The 20,560-nt window shown below is 43.9% G+C and overlaps 1 protein-coding gene across 1 annotated transcript; it reads right to left on the bottom strand.

Annotated features, from left to right (window-relative positions):
- Positions 1-238: 238 nt before the first annotated feature.
- PSMC2 (proteasome 26S subunit, ATPase 2) lies at positions 239-18,802 on the bottom strand. Its single transcript, XM_056573502.1, has 12 exons — positions 18,614-18,802; positions 15,560-15,597; positions 15,142-15,223; positions 14,959-15,058; positions 12,155-12,286; positions 10,012-10,084; positions 9,684-9,779; positions 7,298-7,462; positions 7,089-7,176; positions 4,469-4,671; positions 2,586-2,682; positions 239-580 (listed from the first exon to the last, which is right to left on the bottom strand). Exons 1-12 carry the CDS (start codon positions 18,681-18,683, stop codon positions 423-425), a joined length of 1,302 nt encoding a protein of 433 aa, XP_056429477.1. The 5' UTR covers positions 18,684-18,802; the 3' UTR covers positions 239-422.
- Positions 18,803-20,560: the final 1,758 nt, after the last annotated feature.

The following is a 20,560-nucleotide window of genomic DNA, read 5'->3' as shown; positions in this document are numbered from 1 at the left end:
TTAGTTCAGTCATTTACAAGCAGCCAATATTACTCATGTCTAAACAAGCTGATGAAGTTTTAATAATTGTTCTATATATTGTGTTTACTGGAATATTATTTGAACAATGTTGGTGTATGTTATTTGCCAATAGTCTATTTTTCTAGATATATATTTTTATGTTAAATACTACAAGTGAATTTGCCTTCATAGATGATGATATTGTTTGCTCAAATGAAAATAAAATTATTTGACAATGTTTTGTTTTGGTTTTTCTTTATTGGTGAAAAGTCAAAAATATCTGCAGTATAAGTTGACAACATGAAAACGATTTCAGATTATTTTTTTCAAACAGAGTAATACCCCATATTAATATGGCTAAAGGGAATATTTGCAGATTTAACTAGATCAAAGCGTCGTCTACCAACACATTGTCACAAGATTTAATTGTATGTCATGTATCTGGGTGTGGCACTGAATTTAGCGTATGATTTGATAACCTTGTTTACAGCCTCCAAGAAGTCTTTCTCTGTTGCCACTTTGCGACGCGCTCTGATCGCAAACATTCCTGCCTCAGTGCACACACTGCGGATTTCAGCACCTAGGTAGCAAATAATAATCTTATATAGTGCCAACAGATCAGAAAGCATAAGGTACACATGTACATATAATGCAAAGGTTACAGACATTTCTGGTAAAATATGAACAAAATTATGTATATACCGTATTTAATCGGCGTATAACACACACTTTTTAGGCTAAAATTTTTAGCCTAAAGTCTATGTGCGTGTTATACGCCAATACACCCCCAGGAAAGGCAGGGGGAGAGAGGCCGTCGCTGCCCGCTTCTCTCCCCGTGCCTTTCCTGGGGTCTAGAGCCCTGCTACCGGCCCTTCTCACCCCCTGGCTATCGGCGCCACTGCCCGTTCTGTCCCCCTGACTATCGGTGCCGGCGCCGACAGCCAGGGGGGAGAGAAGGGGCAGCGGCACCCATTGCCGGTGCCGCTTCCCCGTTGCCTCCCCCCATCCCCGGTGGCATAATTACCTTTTGCCGGGGTCGGGTCCGCGCTGCTGCAGGCTTCCGGCGTGCGTCCCCTGCGTCGTTGCTATGCACGGCGCACTGACGTCATGCGCCGTGCAGCGCATAGCAACGACGCCGGGGACGCGCGCCGGAGGCCTGCAGCGGCGCCGACCCGACCCCGGCAAAAGGTAATTATGCCACCGGGGATGGGGGGGGGGGGTGGGGGGTTGGGGGGGGGGAGGCAACGGGGGCGGCAATGGGTGCCGCTGCCCCTTCTCTCCCCCTGGCTGTCGGCGCCGCTTCTCTCCCCCTGGCTATCGGCGCCGGCAATGGGGCGCCGGCACCAATAGTCAGGGGGACAGAACGGGCAGCGGCGCCGATAGCCAGGGGGTGAGAAGGGCCGGCAGCAGGGCTCTAGACCCCAGGAAAGGCAGGGGGAGAGAAGCGGGCAGCGACGGCCTCTCTCCCCCTGCCTTTCCTGGGGGTGTATCGGGGTATACACGCGCACACACGCACCCTCATTTTACCGTGGATATTTGGGTAAAAAACTTTTTTTATCCAAATATCCTTGGTAAAATGAGGGTGCGTGTTATAGGCCGGTGCGTGGTATACCCCGATAAATACGGTAATTGTGATTGACCATGAATACAGTTCTATCCTTGACATTCAAATATTTATTTAATAAATACACCTCAAAATTAACAAGTTGTCACTTATTATCCCACTGTAGTTAGTGCTAGACCTGCTGATCCAATCCCGCTTTATTCTATATCTCTATTATACTCCTGCTGAACTGAAACGTATTAGTGTTTCTCCCTCTGATGTATGTTTTAGGCGTCCGCTAGATGTGGGATTTTTCTGCATGCAGTGTGGAGTTGTCCCTGTGTGATTCCTTTCTGGAGAGTGGTGATGCAATTTTTGGAGGACCATTTAGACTTTCCATTTATCCTGTCTCCGAAGGTTTGTCTGCTGGATCTAATTAATGGATTAGTTGGGCTCCAATAGACTTAGTCTTCTTCATTTTCTTTGGTTCTGTGCTCACAAGGTCATTATTATGGCTTGGGAGGACACTATTACTCTCTCTCACACTGGATCAATCTGGGTAACAAGTATGTCCCGCTGTTCCAAACCTTATATACCAGCCGTAATTCCCTCAGGAAGTTTTATATAGTCTGGATGCCCGTGTTGGAGGCTTCGAATGATCCTCCTGGGCAGGTACACTTCCCAGTCTAGTTCAGTTTCGGATTTAGTCTGGGCTTTCGGAGGGGGAGGGAGTCTTTCTAGAGGATTGAATGGTGAGTGTATGTGGTTGTCTGTTTCTTGGTCGGGCTGGTTTTACTCCAGGGGTTGCGCAGAGTATACATCACTCCTGATTTGATGTTGCTGCTGCGGGCTGATATCTACTTGCGGTTATTAATGTACCATTCCCTGATGTATGCTTTCTTGTGGCAAATTTTATGTGCTCCTGTCATCTGGGCACCATGGGCGTGGCTACCTGGAGTGTTGTCATTTTGTTTAGTGTCACGATTCAAAATTGCTAAAATAAACACTTTTAACATTAACAAACAGTGAAGAAAAGACTTACCTGTGCTGTTTGGACATAGACGTGCCAGCAGCTCAAATCTAATATCTCGTTCTACACTCATTGACCGGGCATGAATTTTAAATATGTGTGTACGCCCCTTAAAAAGCAAAGACAAATGCATTGGTTAGGATATAATAAACGCCGGAAAATTTGTTTAACCTCTTAAGGACCCAGGGCATACCTGTACTCCCTGAGTCTGCTCCCGTTCTATAATGCAGGGCCCGGCCTCTAACTACGGCCAGGACCTGTGGCTAATAGCACGCAGCACTGATTGCGGTGCCGTGCGCTATTAACGCTTCAGACGCGGCATTGAGTTGAAAAGCTGCGTCTAAAGTGAAAGTAAACTGATGCCGGTTAGCTCAGGGGGCTGTTCTGGATCGCTGGGATGAAATTGCGGCATCAGGAACAGCTGTAGGACATGAGGAGGGTCCCCTTACTTGCCTCCTGGTGTCCGATCGCCGAATTACTTCTCAGAGCCTGAGATCTAGGCATGAGCAGTCAAGCGACAGAATCATCGATCAATGGTTTCCTATGAGAAACCATTGATCAATGTGAAAGATCAGTGTGTGCAGTGTTATAGGCTATAACACTGCAAAAAAAAGTGTGAAGAAAAGATCATTTAACCCCTTAAAGTTTGAATCACCCTCCTTTTCCCATAAAAAAAAAACATGGAATAAAAATAAACATGTGGCATCGCCGCGTGCAGAAATGTCCGAAATTATAAAAATTTATCGTCAAACCGCACAGTAAATGGCGTACGCACAAAACAAATTCCAAAGTCCAAAATAGCGTATTTCTGGTCACTTTTTATACCATGAAAAAATGAATAAAAAGCGATCAATAAGTCCGATCAATACACTCCAGATCACGGCGCAAAAAATGAGCCCTCATACCACCCCATATGCAGAAAAAAAAAGTCATAGGGGTCAGGAGTTGACAATTTTAAACGTATAAATTTTCCTGCATGTAGTTAATTTTTTTCCAGAACAACTACAAAATCAAACCTATATAAGTAGGGTATCATTTTAATCGTATGGACCTACAGAATAAAGATAAGGTGTCATTTTTACCGAAAAAATTACTGTAGAAACGGAAGCCCCCAAAAGTTACAAAAATTGTGTTTTTTCTTCAATTTTGTCGCACAAATTTTTTTTTTCAGTTTTGCCGTAGATTTTTGGGTAAAATGACTGTCATTACAAAGTAGAATTGGTGGCACAAAAAATAAGCCATAATATGGATTTTTAAGTGCAAAATTTTAAAGAGCTGATGTATTTAAAAATAAAATTGATTAAGGAAACAAAAAAAAAAAATAATAATCAATACTTCCAGAAAAGCACCATGCCTGAAACCAGCCTTTAAGGGGTATATCATAGTTTGGATAAAAAAAAAAAAAAGTTGCAGGCTTCAGGTTGTCACTCAAATGTATTCCCTTGATTGCTAACTCTCCACAGTATTGTGCAGTTTATATTGTGCTTCCTCACATTAGTTCCCAACTCACATGCTCTCCCAAAGGATAGGGGATAAGATGTCTGTCTGATCGCGGGGGCCCGCTACCGAGACCCCCCCCCTTGATCTCCCTGCAGCACCCGCATTCTATGCGGGGACTGAGTCTCTAGTTTCGGAAACTTCCGGGTTTCCAGGACTGGGGATGTGACGTCACACCACGCCCCCCTCCATTCATGTCTATGGGAGGGGGGCGTCACGCCCCCTCCCATAGACATGAATGGAGGGGGCGTGGCGTGGCGTGACATCCCCAGTCCTGGAAACCTGGAGGTTTCCGAAACTGGAGATTCAGCATGCGCATAGAATGCGGGTGCTGCAGAGAGATCAGGGGGGGGGGGGGGGTCTCAGCAGCAAACAGAGTAGAAATTATTTATCTTTACCTCAAGATCAGGTAAACTGAATTCAATCTTTCTGTCCAACCTTCCAGGCCTCATGAGGGCAGGGTCTAAGGTATCTGGTCTGTTTGTGGCCATCAATACTTTAATATTTCCTCTAGGATCAAATCCATCCAGCTGATTGATGAGTTCCAGCATAGTTCTCTGGACTTCATTATCACCCCCTGCTCCATCATCAAAGCGAGCACCTACGAATACAAGGAGAAATCAATTTCTTAATAAGTTCATTGCTTGTATTTTTATTTCCATATGAATTATGCAACAAAGCAGATCAATTGGATTTCTATAAAAATCCCTAACAAATAATGTATATAGACATTGAATTTATAAATATACTACCACAGTAGAGCTCCTACTACTGTATTCACGAGTTCTCTGTCAAATAGATTTTCTGTTGCTTATATTTTGCTTTTCAAAATGACAATTGAGACACACAGTATCCATGACTTAAAAAGTACCGGTCATTAAACCATATTTTCCCAACTAACTCAGATTATATTCCCTAACTACTCCTAATATCCCCCTGGCCCTTTAGAACATTTTCTGAGCTTTAAAAAACACATTGTGTGAGCTCCCGGCAGGAGAAAAGAGGGCGTTCCCCAACAGGCGCGACATCACGGAAGCCTGTGAGAGCTGTGCCTCGCCATACCCCGCAAGCACTACCCGAGTTTGGTCTCCTGCCAGGTCGAGAGGAGACCAAACTAACTGATTTGTGGCCAGTAACAGAAAAGAACCACCTAATTACATAAGGAACGATATTAAAAGTTTTAGTTTGGTGACAGGTACTCTTTAATGTTTACTGTACTAATGTTGAGCACATAAGAATTTCAGCTCTGTGGATAAGAAAAAAAAAAAGCCCTAAAATAGACATTTACCATCTCTATAGGGCAGCATAAATGTAGATATATTATTCATATTATAATTTACAATATAAAATAATAAAAGGCTTAGCTTTTTTCAGTATTTTATTTGTGTTTCAGTTTATTTGTTGCTCCATAAAAATGATGAATTCTTAGCCTATACATCAGTGTGCCACTTTTGAGTCACCAATGCATTTTCCTTTTACAATTAAGAGGGGGCTTTCTATTTTTGACAGGTTGTGGTTATTTATCTTCTATATTTAAAAAAATAAATAAAAAAAACTAAAGATCTACTGCTCAAAGAATCCCTGAAGGCACAGAATATACACTGTGCTATACAGGTCTGAGGGAAGACGTATGACACTTTGAATCCAAGCCATGCTCACCCCTCCTGCCCTGTAGTAGGCATAACAGTACAGGTATGCCTGCAGTGTTCCTATAAAACAAATAAAACTAGTTTTCCACACAGTCCCACTTCGGAGCTCCCACTAGAATCAATGGCAGCTTCACAGCCATACCCTTGCTTTACTCCCTTTAAAACTTTCTTTTCAGACCATTTAGATGGTCCTAGTAGAACCCAGATGTAAAAAAAAAAAGATTTTTTTTGTACTCCCTGTAAAATCTCTTTCTTGTAGCCTTCATTGGGGAACACAGGAGACCATGGGGTATTATGCTGCTGTCCACTAGGCGACTGACACTAGGAAAAAAAAAAAAAAGTCGACTCCTCCCATCAGGATATAACCGCCCACAGGTACAGAGCTAATCAGTTGTGTCACAAAGCAGTAGGAGAAGCCAAACAACAAAGGAGATACGTACAAACAACCTGACCAGGAACCAGAAATGGGAGGGTGCTGTGTTCCCCAATGAAGGCTACGAGAAAGAGATTTTACGGCGAGTACAAAAAAAAAAAAATCTCCTTTTCCCGGTCGCCTTATTGGGGAACACAGAGACCATGGGACGTCCCAAAGCAGTCTCTGGGGTGGGAAAAACAACCACCAGAGAAGGAAAGACTAAACTATACCCATACGCACAGGAACATGGAAGAGGCCCAGAGGAAGCCAGAAACCAGACACCTGGAAGCCCCTACCAAACATGAGGGGGGAGCTAGGACCCGAAAGGGAAGGAACCAAGCAAGGACGGAGGTACACCCTCTAACCAAATGCAACAAGAAACAGTTGCCTCAGAGGCCTTCCGGCCAGACACCCCCCCGGCCGGAGACAGGTGGGGGACAGACATATTCACCAACGAAGTCTTCGACCAGCTAGGGCCACCTGCCTTAAGCCAGCTCAGCTGGCAAACAGGGGCAAATGGGGACCCGGACCACAGGTACACCACCAGGTGCTGGTTGCTGGCGAGGGGGGTTGTCGGCCAATCCAGCAATGCACCATGCCCCAAGCTCGCAGGTGGGGGGGTAATCAGGCAGTGCCATGCTCCAGTCGCCCCACGCTAGAGAAAGCAACAAAATGAAAGAAAAACTAAACTTTAGCTGAAACTAGGAAAAAAAAAACTAAAGAAATAAGACCAGGTCTGGAGAGCTGCAGACACTAAGCTAAAACTAATTAGCTCTGTGCCTGTGGGCAGGTATATACTGCTAGGAGCAGCAGACTTCTTTTTGCCTAGCGTCAGCCTCCTAGTGGACAGCAGCATAATACCCATGGTCTCTGTGTTCCCTAATAAGGCGACCAAGAAAATGTGGTGGGCAAAATGTTATTCTGCAATGCTTACAGACTACTAGCAATACATACCACCAATAGCATCAATTTCATCAAAGAAAATAAGACAGGCTTTCTTTGTTCTGGCCATTTCAAACAATTCACGAACCATTCGTGCACCCTGAGGAAAAAAAAAGAAAGAAAAAAAAAAGTTAAAGGGGCAGGGACCAAACATTAACATAAGACATATTAACAACTTAAGGAACAGAAAAAAAAAAAAAAAAAAAAAAAGAGTAACTTACTTCTCCAACGTATTTCTGAACCAGTTCAGAACCGATAACTCGGATGAAGCAGGCATCAGTTCTGTTAGCAACAGCACGAGCACAAAGTGTTTTTCCTGTTCCAGGAGGTCCAAAGAGAAGGACTCCTTTAGGGGGTTCAATACCCAGATTAACAAATCGCTCTGGCTGTGAAAAGCAATTTACAACAAATTAGAAGTTTTGTAAGGTAGAAATGCAGATCATTTAACACAGGTCAGGACCTGCCCAAACTTTCTACTATAAAGTATGCTATAGTTATGGTCCCCAAAATGTATTCTGTTCATACAGATGGCCTTCCTTGATCAGGGTCAAGTGTATAGAGGCCTATGTAAATAATCCCGCTTGACTATGGATTTCCTATTTGTAATTAAATGCATTACTTCAGCAAAGGGAAATAAAGGCTGTAGGCATGTAGGCTAGCTTTTCCTAAATACAGAGTGTTTTACTATGCGAGCCTATATGTGAATAAAACTGTCAATTAGGGATGCTGGCAGGTAAAACACAACACAATGGTCAGATTTTTTATGGTTTTTGTATAACAACGCAGCATAAAGTTTTTAATAATTATAGGTACCAATAAATATCCTATTTTTCCTCAGTTACCTTCAGATACTCAAGTGTTATTGGTTCATTTTAAAGCTAGCCACACAAAATCCATTTTCCCTCGAACCAACTGGTATTTCAATATTTTTTAAATGGCATCATGGTTAATAAAACGTGCAATCGTCCACGCCACTGTGTAAGAGAGTCACAGAGGTCCCCCACCATGATCAGACTTTACACGCCCCCTCCCGTAGGCTTGCATTGAGGGGGCGGAGCCTTGAAGTCACAACGCTCCGGCCCCGTGATAGACAGTAATCTTGCACCCCGCAAGATCACGGGGGTCCCCAATGGCAGGACCCCCACGATCAGGCATCTTATGCTTTATCATTTGGATAGGGGATAAGATGTCCAAGCGCCTGAGTACCCCTTTAACCCCTTAAGGACGCAGGACGTAAATGTACGTCCTGGTGCGGTGGTACTTAACGCACCAGGACGTACATTTACGTCCTGTGCATAACCGCGGGCATCGGAGCGATGCCCGTGTCATGCGCGGCTGATCCCGGCTGCTGATCACAGCCAGGGACCCGCCGGAAATGGCCGACGCCCGCGATCTCGCGGGCGTCCGCCATTAACCCCTCAGGTGCCGGGATCAATACAGATCCCGGCATCTGCGGCAGTGCGCGATTTCAATGAATGATCGGATTGCCCGCAGCGCTGCTGCGGGGATCCGATCATTCAGAACGCCGCACCTTCCTCCGTCCAGCTCCCGGCGTCTCCTGCTCTGGTCTGAGATCGAGCAGACCAGAGCAGAAGATGACCGATAGAACAGATCAGTATTAGCAATCATGGTATTGCTATGAAAAGTCCCCTATGGGGACTATTCAAGTGTAAAAAAAAAAAAAATGTAAAAGTAAAAAAAAAAGTGAAAAATCCCCTCCCCCAATAAAAAAGTAAAACGTCCGTTTTTTCCTATTTTACCCCCAAAAAGCGTAAAAAATTAATTTTATAGACATATTTGGTATCGCCGCGTGCGTAAATGTCCGAACTATTAAAATAAAATGTTAATGATCCCGTACGGTGAACGGCGTGAACGAAAAAAAAAAGTCCAAAATTGCTACTATTTTAATACATTTTATTTTAAAAAAATTATTTAAAAAATGGATTTAAAGTTTTTTATATGCAAATGTGGTATCAAAAAAAAAGTACAGATCATGGCGCAAAAAATGAGCCCTCATACCGCCGCTTATACGAAAAAATAAAAAAGTTAGAGGTCATCAAAATAAAGGGATTATAAACGTACTAATTTGGTTAAAAAGTTTGTGATTTTTTTTATGCACAACAATAATAGAAAAGTATGTAATAATGGGTATCATTTTAATCGTATTGACCCTCAGAATAAAGAACACATGTCATTTTTACCGTAAATTGTACGGCATGAAAACGAAACCTTCCAAAATTAGCAAAATTGCGTTTTTCTTTTTAATTTCCCCACAAAAAGTGTTTTTTGGTTGCGCCATACATTTTATGATATAATGGGTTATGTCATTACAAAGGACAACTGGTCACGCAAAAAACAAGCCCTCATACTAGTCTGGCGATGAAAATATAAGAGAGTTATGATTTTTAGAAGGCGAGGAGGAAAAAGTGAAAACGTAAAAATGTAATTGTCCTTAAGGCCAAAATGGGCTGAGTCCTTAAGGGGTTAAGCTTATCTCAAGTGGTTTATGTAAACACTAGCTGTCATGATTCCATCAATAAGCATTTAAGCACATTAGCTGATTTAGAAAAATGGCAACATAGCATCTATTACCATACAGCTACTTACATGAAGCAACGGAGTTTCAACAACTTCCCTTAATTTTTCTATTTGTTCTTTGCAGCCTCCAACATCACTATATGTAACATCAGGTTTTTCTTCCACCTATAATGGAAAAAAAAATTAAATTAAAAAACACTTTTGTACAGAATGGCAAACTAAACCAAAGATTGTATATACATTAGCATACTTTATATTTTTATCAGGTTTAACAATAAAAATTGTACAGCAAAAGTCAATGGGAAGATCAGTCAGACCATAACAGATTTGTAATGAATCCTATAAAATGGAAGGCATCACGTCAGCATGAACAGAGCCGAATAATGAAAACAATTACCTGCATCATAGTCACCGTGGGATCAATTTTTGGAGGCAGTGGTATATGGATCTGGTACTTATTTCTGTCCACACTGTAAATAAAATATAAACACACCTGATAAAGAATCATATAGCTCATCTGAATAAGGCTTGCTATAAACCGCATGTTTGGTGCAGAAACAATCCCATTCAGAGAATTAGAAGAGTTTATCAGTAGCTGAAATATCTGAAACAAATCTGCTATATGTAAACAGAGCTTTTTTGTGGGGTTATTTATTTATTTATTTATTTTGCTGCTGTTTTGCTGGATGCAACATTTCGTAAACATTTATGTATTTACAAAAGCCGTGATTGGGAAAAAAAAAAAATTTTACTTGAGTAATTCTGCTCCCTTATTTTGTTCAAATTCATCCTTAAAAAGGGGTATTCCAGGAAAAAACTATTTTTTTCTTATATCAACTGGCTCCAGAAAGTACCGTATGCCAAAAATGCGTCCGGTTGCATCCGTTTTAAGTCTTGTCAGTTTTTTTTTCCATACCCAAAACTGTAGCCTACTACGGTTTTTGGTCCGGGTGAAAAACCGTATTGAAACCATGGAATTTTATTTTATTTATTTTTTACATGGGAGTCAATGGGAACCGTATGTGCGTACCATACGGTTTTTGAATTTGCACAGTTTTTTTCTTGGAATTTCAATCTAACTTGAAACTTTATTCATAATGGAGTGAAAAGTTAAAAATGTATACAGCTTTTTCTTAAAAAAACGGATGCAACCGGACATCATTTTTCAAACCGTATACGGGTAAAAATTTGTACACACGTTTGGATACAGTTTTGTCAGGTTTTGAAGAATCCGTTTTTCATCAAAAACGTGGTGTAAATGCAGCCTACTGGAAAGAGGTATCTAGATGTTCAATATGATATACCGTATATACTCGAGTATAAGCCGAGACCCCTAATTTCAACCCAAAATCCCAGGAAAAGTTATTGACCCGAGTATAAGCCTAGGGTGGGAAATACCTCATCCCCCCCTGTCATCATCCAGACCCGTCATTAACATCCTCATCATCCCCCCCTTGTCATCATCCCACACATCCCCCCTTCATCATCCCCTTATCATCCCACACATCCCCCCTTCATCATCCCCTTGTCATCATCCCACACATCCCCCCTTCATCATCCCCTTATCATCCCACACATCCCCCTTTCATCATCCCCTTGTAATCATCCCACACCCCCCCCTTCATCATCCCCCCCCCCCCCTTCATCATCCCCACACCCCCCCCCCCCTTCATCATCCTCTTCTCATCATTCGCCCTCAGTGGTCTTCAACCTGCGGACCTCCAGAGGTTTCAAAACTACAACTCCCAGCAAGCCCGGGCAGCCATCGGCTGTCCGGGCTTGCTGGGAGTTGTAGTTTTGAAACCTCCGGAGGTCCGCAGGTTGAAGACCACTGCGGCCTTCGACATCATCCAGCCCCCTCTCACCCCCCTTTAGTTCTGTACAGTACTCACCTCCGCTCGGCGCTGGTCCGGTCCTGCAGGGCTGTCCGGAGAGGAGGTGGTCCGGTGAGGAGGTGGTCCGGGCTGCTATCTTCACCGGGGAGGCCTCTTCTCCGCGCTTCCGGCCCGGAATAGAGGCGTTGCCTTGACAATGACGCAGAAGTACGTTGGCAATGAACGCACCTCTGCGTCGTTGTCACGGTAACGTGACTATTCTGAGGCCGGGCCCGAAGCGCTTAGAAGAGGCCTCCCCGGTGAAGATAGCAGCCCGGAACCAGTATCCCACCGGACGACCTCCTCTCCGGACAGCCCTGCAGGACCGGACCAGCGCCGAGCGGAGGTGAGTACTCAGAACTAAAGGGGGTGAGAGGGGGCTGGATGATGTTGAAGGCCGCAGTGGTCTTCAACCTGCGGACCTCCGGAGGTTTCAAAACTACAACTCCCAGCAAGCCCGGACAGCCGATGGCTGCCCGGGCTTGCTGGGAGATGTAGTTTTGAAACCTCTGGAAGTCCGCAGGTTGAAGACCACTGCGGGTGGGGGAGTTCACTCGAGTATAAGCCGAGGGGGGTGTTTTCAGCACGAAAAATCGTGCTGAAAAACTCGGCTTATACTCGAGTATATACGGTAAATGCAAAGTTTTATCTAAATAAAAGTCTTACCCAACTCTCATTCCTTCCTCTATGTCTGTGGGAGCCACCTGGTCGCTCAGGTCTACCACAAACTTTGCAAACTGTTTGACATTAATGATATATTTGGGGTCCTCTGAGTCAGCATTTATTATCTTTGTACATCTGAAAGAAAAAAAAAAAAAAAAAAAAAAAAAGTTAGTGTGTATTTGTATAACCCCCTCAGAATTTTGATCTTAATGGCGCTTTCCCAACAAACAAAAGCAATTATTATTATTTTTTTTTTTAAACAGCACTCCTGTCAGCAGGTTGTGTATGGTATTACTATTTGGTTCCATTCATTTCAAGGGAACTGAGCTGCAAAACCACATCCAACCTGAAGACAAATGCGATGTAGTTTTCCTAGTGCTGGATAACCCCTAAGGACCAATCCATATAATTACCTTTTTGTATACCAGCATGTCTAGTTGTATCCACTAATACTGCCGTGTTTAAGAAATATTAATAGTTTGAAACATGTTGGTGTCGTTAGCTGCTTTTATATGATTTTTCCTGTTACATTTCAATGAATTGTTACCATATTTATTGGCATATAACAAACACTTTTAAAACTAAAAAAAAAAAAAGACGCAGGAACCCTACCTGCGTGTTACACACCGATAAATAATTTGTCGGGTCTGCAGCTGCCATCATTGGTCACTGTTGTAATGTGACCGCAGCTTGGCTGCTGATCTTAGACAAGCAGCCAGCACCACGGCCACTTTAAATCAGTGACCAGCGGCAGCTGGCGTTACTGCCGAGTGATGTCCCTGACAGCACAGCCCTGCCGCCTGAACCTAAGCGTGTCCGGAGACACAGGCCAGGTAAGGGAAAAAACAGAGAGGAGGGGGTGGGGTGAACATTACACAGGGGAGCAGACCAACAGTGGAAATATGGCACAGGGGAAAGATGGCACAGGAGAGCAGACGGACAGGGAAAAGAAAGATGGCATGGGGAACAGATGGACAGGGGAAAGATGGCACAGGGGAAAGACGGCACAGGAGAGCAGACGGACAGGGAAAAGAAAGATGGCACAAGGAACAGATGGCACAGGGGAAAGATGGCACAGGGGAAAGATGGCACAGGGGAAAGATGGCACAGGGGTGCACAAAAGTCTCACGTTGGGGGTCATACAAAGTGGTGTTGTGAAGTGAAATTTCACAAAAATGTGTACTAGCCCCATATTTATCACAGACCCTGCACTATTTAATAAATCTGGTGCATGTACGCTCCAATTAACACCATCAAAACTTGTGTAAAACATCAGTACACCTACTGACTTTGATAAATGTCCCCCATTATTCTGTCTGCTCCCCAGACAGCCCGTTAAAAGGGGAACGGGTCATCAGTTTTATGCCTTCTGAAACTGCGGTGAGAGCCGCAAATTCTTACAGGTCACTCAATAGTGCGTTATGTGATGTCATATGGTCATTAGTGTCCCCTCATGTCTCCTGTGTGTATATGTAGTGTTTTTTACTTTTTCTTTTATTGTGTGTTAGTGTAGTGTAGTGTAGTGCCGCAGCTCCAACTTGCAGCCGGATACTTACTGTAAACCTCCGCCCATGTGAGTGTACCCTGTACATTCACATTTGGCAGGGGGGGGGGGGGGGGGGGGGGGAGAAACATCCAGCTGTTGCAAAACTACAACTCCCAGCATGTACGGTCTATCAGTGCATGCTGGGAGTTGTAGTTTTGCAACAGCTGGAGGCACACTGGTTGTGAAACACAGAGTTTGGTAAAAAAAAACTCAGTGTTTTGCAACCAGTGTGCCTTCAGCTGTTGCAAAAGCTACAACCCCCAGCATGTACAGACAGTTGAAGGGCATTCTGGGACTTGTAGTTATGCAACAGCTGGAGACACACTGGTTTGCTACATAACTCAGTGTTTCACAACCAGTGTGCCTTCAGCTGTTGCAAAACTACAACTCTCAGCAGTCACCGACAACCAACGGGCATGCTGGGAGTTGTAGTTATGCAACCAACAGATGCACCACTACAACTCCCAGCATGCACTTTAGCTGAGCAACAGCAGGAGGCTGTCACTCACCCAACTGCTGATCCACGCTGCAGGTCAGTCCCTCACCGCCGCTCCTGGGGCCCCGATCCCAACAGGGATGCCGGGGATCGGGGTCCCCAGCTGCCAGGGTCCTCTTCCCACACCCGATCACGTCCTCCGGAAGAGTGGTGGATCGGGTTACGGGAGTGACACCCGCAGCAGGGGCCCTGATTGGTTGGCTGGTAAACCGGCCGACAAATCAGGGCGATCGTGAGTGCCACCTCACCCCTGCTGGCTATGGCTGTTCCTGGCCGTCAGAGACGGCCCCGATCAGCCAGTAATTCCGGGTCACCGGGTCATTAGAGACCCGATTGACCCGGAATCCGCCGCAGATCGCTGGGCTGAATTGTTCAGCGATCTGCGGCCATCGCAGATATGGGAGGTCATCATGACCCCCCCTGGGCGATATGCCGCGATGCCTGCTGATCGATATCAGCAGGTATCGGGCACCGGCTCCGCTCCAACTGGCTGCGGAGGGCCAGGAATGGACAGGACGTACTCCTCCGTCCTCGGTCCTTAAGGACTCGGAAACGGGGGCGTAGGAGTACGTCCATTGTTTTTAAGGGGTTAAAACAGATGACTGGTGATGGTGCTGGGAGTTGGATAATGCCTGTAAGTGATGTGTAAGGCCAGTTTAGTCTATACATTGCCATACAGTGTATAGGGAAAGGCCTATCCTACACTCATGATTTCCTTGTGTTGAGGTTTTGTTATGTACAATATGAACAGTGAGACATTGTTACCTTGCCACTTGCAGTGGTTGCTCACTCTGAAGGGTTTGTTTATCTGCAGCCAAATCCCACAAGGCTGGAGGGGCAAGTCCAGTGTCAGACTCCTTAATACCTGTTGTGAATTGATAAGTGTTAAACAAAATCAGATGGGTATTTTTCCAAACTAATACAGACTATGTAAACCATGCCACATACCTGTGAGCTCATTTATTTTCTTAAGTAGTTGCTGGATGTCATCTTCCACTTGTTTAATTTGCCGGGAGTATGTGCTTTGTCCCTGTAACAACACAAGGCTTGTGATTTTGCTATTCAATCAACTTACATGATTCGATTCCACACAGAGTCTGAAGAAAACTAAACCTTAAAATGTGTATATTCCCACAGCTCTAAAACTCATAAATGTCCATTTTTTGCTGACATAAGTGGTTATTCATTTGAAAAGCTGCCATGTAATACTCAATTCCCTCGCTGAAAAAAAATCAGCCATTTTCCAAAAGGTACCAGAGGATGGCTCCAACCAGACATTTAAATCCTTTGTTGTCAAGTATCCAAACGCAATAGAGCCGTCATGTACACAACATAGGTAACTGCTTGTCAAGAATATCCTACTTACATAGGTCTTCAGCAGGGCAATATCCCCTTCATCCAGAGCTGGAAAAAAGAAACAAAGCCATTATTCATTTTTATAATATTCTCTGAAACTTGACTACATATTAGAAATTGGGTTAGACATGAATTATGTGGTACATAGGTACATTGTATTATCCAGCTGAGGGTACCTTCGTATGTTCCGAAATGGTAAACATGACCCTGAAACATACATGAGCCAATAATAGCAATGGAACTCTTCAGGGATAGGGAGGAAAAGCAAGAACCCCCACCCATGTGACTGTACCCTAAAAACACTACACTACACTAACACACAATAAAAGAAAAAGTAAAAAACACTACATATACACACCCCCCCACACAGGAGACATGAGGGGACACTAATGACCATATGACATCACATAACGCACTATTGCAGGTAACAGCACGTTTCTATGCATTTCAATACTCCATCAGGGTGTATTCACACACAGGAATTGCTGCAGATTTAATGCGGTGTTCAATCCTTTAGTTTACAAATGAAATATGTGGCATAAAATCCACAGCTTCAAATCCTGCGCATCAAATATGTGCAGGATACTGTAGGTGTACATAGACCCTTAGGGTGTAGTCACATGTGTTCTGTGCATGTTTGATGCGCAGGATTTAAAGCTGCAGATTTTATTGTAAACTAAATGACTGAACACAGCATCGAATGTGTAGCTTTAAATCCTGCACATAAAATATCTGCAGGATACTGTACATGTGACTAGACCCTAAGGGTGTATTCACACGTACAGTATCCTGCTTATATTTGCTGTTGTGTTCAGTCAATTAGTTAACAATGAAATATGTAGCATAAAATCCTGTGCATCAAATGTGTGCAGGATACTGTACGAGTGCATACACTCTAAGGGTACGTTCCCATGAACAGGATCTGCTGCAGCTGATTTTGCTACCCATTGAAGTTAAAGGAAAACAGTCATCAGTTCATCTACATTAAAGGGGTACTCCGGTGAAAACCTTTTATCTTTTAAATCAACTGGCTCCGGAAAGTTAAACAGATTTGTAAATTACTTTTATTAAAAAATCTTAATCCTTCCTGTACTTATTAGCTGCTGAATACTACAGAGGAAATTGTTTTGTTTTTGGAATACTCTCTGATGACATCACGAGCACAGTGCTCTCTGCTGATGTTATTATAATCATAATAATAAGTCTTTATTTATTTATTATTGTCCTTAGTGGGATTTGAACCCAAGTCCCCAGCACTGCAAGGCAGCAGTGCTAACCACTAAGCCACCATGCTGCCCTTAGCATACATCTGCTACGCATGGTTGCTAAAATAGACAGAGATGTCAGCAGAGAGCACTGTGCTCGTGATGTCATCAGTGTTCCAAAAAGAAAGGAATTTCCTCTGTAGCATTCAGCAGCTAATATGTACTGGAAGGATTAGGATTTTTTAATAGAAGTAATTTACAAATATGTTTAACTTTCTGGCATCAGTTGATTTAAAAGAAAAAAGGTTTTCACCGGAGTACCCCTTTAAACCCAATACACTGGAGAGCTGTCCCTCCGAAGATCGTCATCCATCTTCAGTGAATTGCGCACTAGGCCTGCCGGCTCAATATGAATATTAATTATTGGGGGTCATGTGAGCACTCCCATGACAATGAATATTCATATTGAGCCAGCGTATGTATTTAACAAATTAACTCCTCATCGGTCTCCTGTTCACCCACACAAAATATCCAGCTGATCCTGTACCCTAAGGGAAGGGTCACACGTAACGGATCTACAGTACATTTTACACTGTGGATCTGCTGATGACCCGATCCATAGTGTGCCTCCAGCAGTTGCCGCCCTGTCCTGCTCGCAGCGATTATCCACTACTTTGAGCAGCCACACAGGGGCCTGCGAGTCGCTGCGTACATGCTTAGTGTACTCAGACATCATGGCTGCTCCATTGCAATGCACTCAGCCACTCGTAAGCCCGTGTGGCTACTCGATGAGGCGGATTGCCGCAGACCAGAGGGCAATGCAGGCCAGGGTGGCAACAGCTGAAGGCACACTATGGGTCGGGTCTCCGGCGGATCAAAATACACTGTGGATTCATTACGTGTGACCCTACCCTAAGGGTGTATTCACACATGCTTATTTTTGCTGCCCATTGACATCAAATCTGCAGAATACAGTCCGCACATTTGAACGTACCCTGAGGGTAGGGGGTAGCACATCCGCAGCGTATTTGACATTGCGCATTTGCTACTGACCATCCCTAGAGTGTGCCTCCTTCTGTCACTATGAGCAGACACACAGGGGGAGATTTATCAAAACCTGTGGAGAGGCAAATTGGCCAGTTGCCCATAGCAACCAATAAGATCCCTTCTTTCATTATTAACAAGGCCTGTGAAAAATGAATGCAGTGAGCTGATTGGTTGCTATTGGCACACAGGTTTTGATAAATCTCCCCCACAGTGATCTGCAAGTCGCCACGGGCATGCGCAGTGTACTCTCAAATATTGCGGTCGCTCCCCATGCTCTCTGAGCTAGGCTGAGAGCGGTTGCAATGTCTGCAAGTACACCCCCCCATGTGCGTGGCAACTCGCAGATCAATGTGCCTGCATGTTGCTGTTACGAGCAGACAAAGCAGGATGCACAGGCACTGAAAGAGGCACATTTTAGGGACGGTCAGTAGCGCATCCACAGCATCAAATATGCTGCAGATGCGCTGTATGTGACCCTACCCTAAGGGTGTGTTACCACATACAGTAACCTGCGCTTATTTGATGTGCAGGATTTGAAGCTGCAGATTTGATGCTGTCATCTAGTTTACAGAGATCTGCAGCATAAAATCTACATCATCAAATAAGCGCAGGATATTGTACGTGTGAATAAACCATAGAGGAGACAGCACAGTCTCACAGACAGACTGTACCCAGCACTATGGTCAGTGGTAATAGAATACCAAGCCTGAGAAGCACATACACAGTATCCCCCTGGCCTACAGTCACATGACTCCACCGGCACATTACCGGACTATCACAACCAGGGACCTCTCTCACCACCACCTCCTCACCTCGTATAGGTTGATCCTCTTTCTCCTCCTCCTTTGTCTTGCGCTGGTCGGTTCCCAGGTAGTCCGGCATGGTGACAAAAGCAACAATTTAGCGACACGGAGGAACAGCAAGAACCAGCAGCTATTACACAGCAAACCGGGGACAACTTCCGTGTGCAACCGGAAACTGCGTCAGGACAATACAAACAGCCGCCGAAGCGACCTCTAGTGACCGAGAATGGTCAGTGCAGGCGGAGAGACGATTCGTTTGTGCTGACAAGTAGTTGCCCCCTAGTGGTCAGATTGTGAATGCATAAAATATTTAGTTAGTGAATTGGTTACTTTCCGCGCTCTATAAGAACCGGTCTACATCAATGATGGGGAATAGCCTACTCTACAGCAGCTGTCTACTTCCAGTATCATTATTGTCCCTATCGGTCTGGTCCTGTACTAGCAAACATTTTAGCTGCTTCAATATTTATTTTATATATATATATATATATATATATATATATATATATATATATATATACTCAAGAGAAGGCAGCAGCACTAAAATATAGTGAAGAAAAAGTTATTCACCCCAGTGTGCAGCGACGTCCACCCTGGCTGGTAGGCACCTGTGCATAGTGGAGGAGTGCTGCTTTCTTTTTTTGTATATATATATATATATATATATATATATATATAGCAAAGCAAAACAGCAGCAAACCGACTTAGATGAAAGTGTGTCAGGCTTTATTCATCAGATGCCACCTGATGAATAAAGCCTGACACGCTTTCATCTAAGTCGGTGTGCTGCTGTTTTGCTTTTGTTTGTGGGGGCTCTTGACCTGGGCCCGACCAGCTTGCACCTGCGGACACTCCAGGAGTGTGGTCCTTTTTGTCGAACTTATATATATATATACAGTGATCCCTCAACATACAATGGTAATTCGTTCCAAATGAACCAACGTTACTTGAATCCATCGTATGTTGAGGGATCCGTGACACTCACCAGAGCACACGAGGCACATTAAACAGCTATCCGATGGCAGCTGAAGCAGTCTGCGCTGCTAGATAGCCGTTTATGCGATGGCCCCGACATATAAAAGCATTGTATGTTGATGCTCCCTTCAACATACGATGGCCTCTGAGAGGCGATCGAATGTTGAAATGATCGTATGGCAGGGCAATCGTAGGTCGGGGGATCACTGTGTGTATATATATATATATATATATATATTTATTTATTTATTTATTTTGGGGGGGGGGGTATACTTGGTATTTAAAGTGCATAATAAAATGATACAGGAAAACTGTAGAAAGTAAGGGTATGTTTACATGGGCTAAAATCTAGCCAATCTAGTCTGCCCAATATTCTAAATACTATGAATAGTCCTTGAGCCTATCTTATATGCCTTATAGCCTTATGACTAATTCATGCATGTTCAAACTCCTTCACTGTATTTTGTGCTACCACTTCCACAGGAAGGCTATTCCATGCATCCACTAATCTCTCAGTAAAATAATGCATGAGCAGCATGAGCACTTCTCTCTTTCTACTGCTTATACCTCTCCCTATACATCCAAGCATTCTGCTAGCGTTTCCTGCTGCTTTATTACATTGCCTGCCTACCTTTAAGTCTTCTGAGATAATGACCCCTAAGTCCCCTAAGGTTAGGGCATTATTAGATATTATATATATTCTGCCCGTGGGTTTTTATACCCCAGGTGCATCATCTTGCACTTATCCATATAAAATTTTAGTTGTCAAAGTTCTGACCATTGTACTAGTTTACATAAATCCTTTTCCATTTGTCTTATCCCTACAGGAACATCAACCCCGATACAAATTTTTTGTGTCATCAGAATAAAGACCAATACCTTACCATCAAGACCTTCTGCAGTATCACTGATAAAAATATTAAACAAAATTGGTCCCAGTACAAGACCTTGGTCTGAATATACTACACTGAATATACTACA

This window comes from Hyla sarda, chromosome 4, assembly GCF_029499605.1.
Source record: "Hyla sarda isolate aHylSar1 chromosome 4, aHylSar1.hap1, whole genome shotgun sequence".
NCBI lineage: Eukaryota > Metazoa > Chordata > Amphibia > Anura > Hylidae > Hyla > Hyla sarda.
This window is presented reverse-complemented; position numbering and strand designations above follow the sequence as displayed.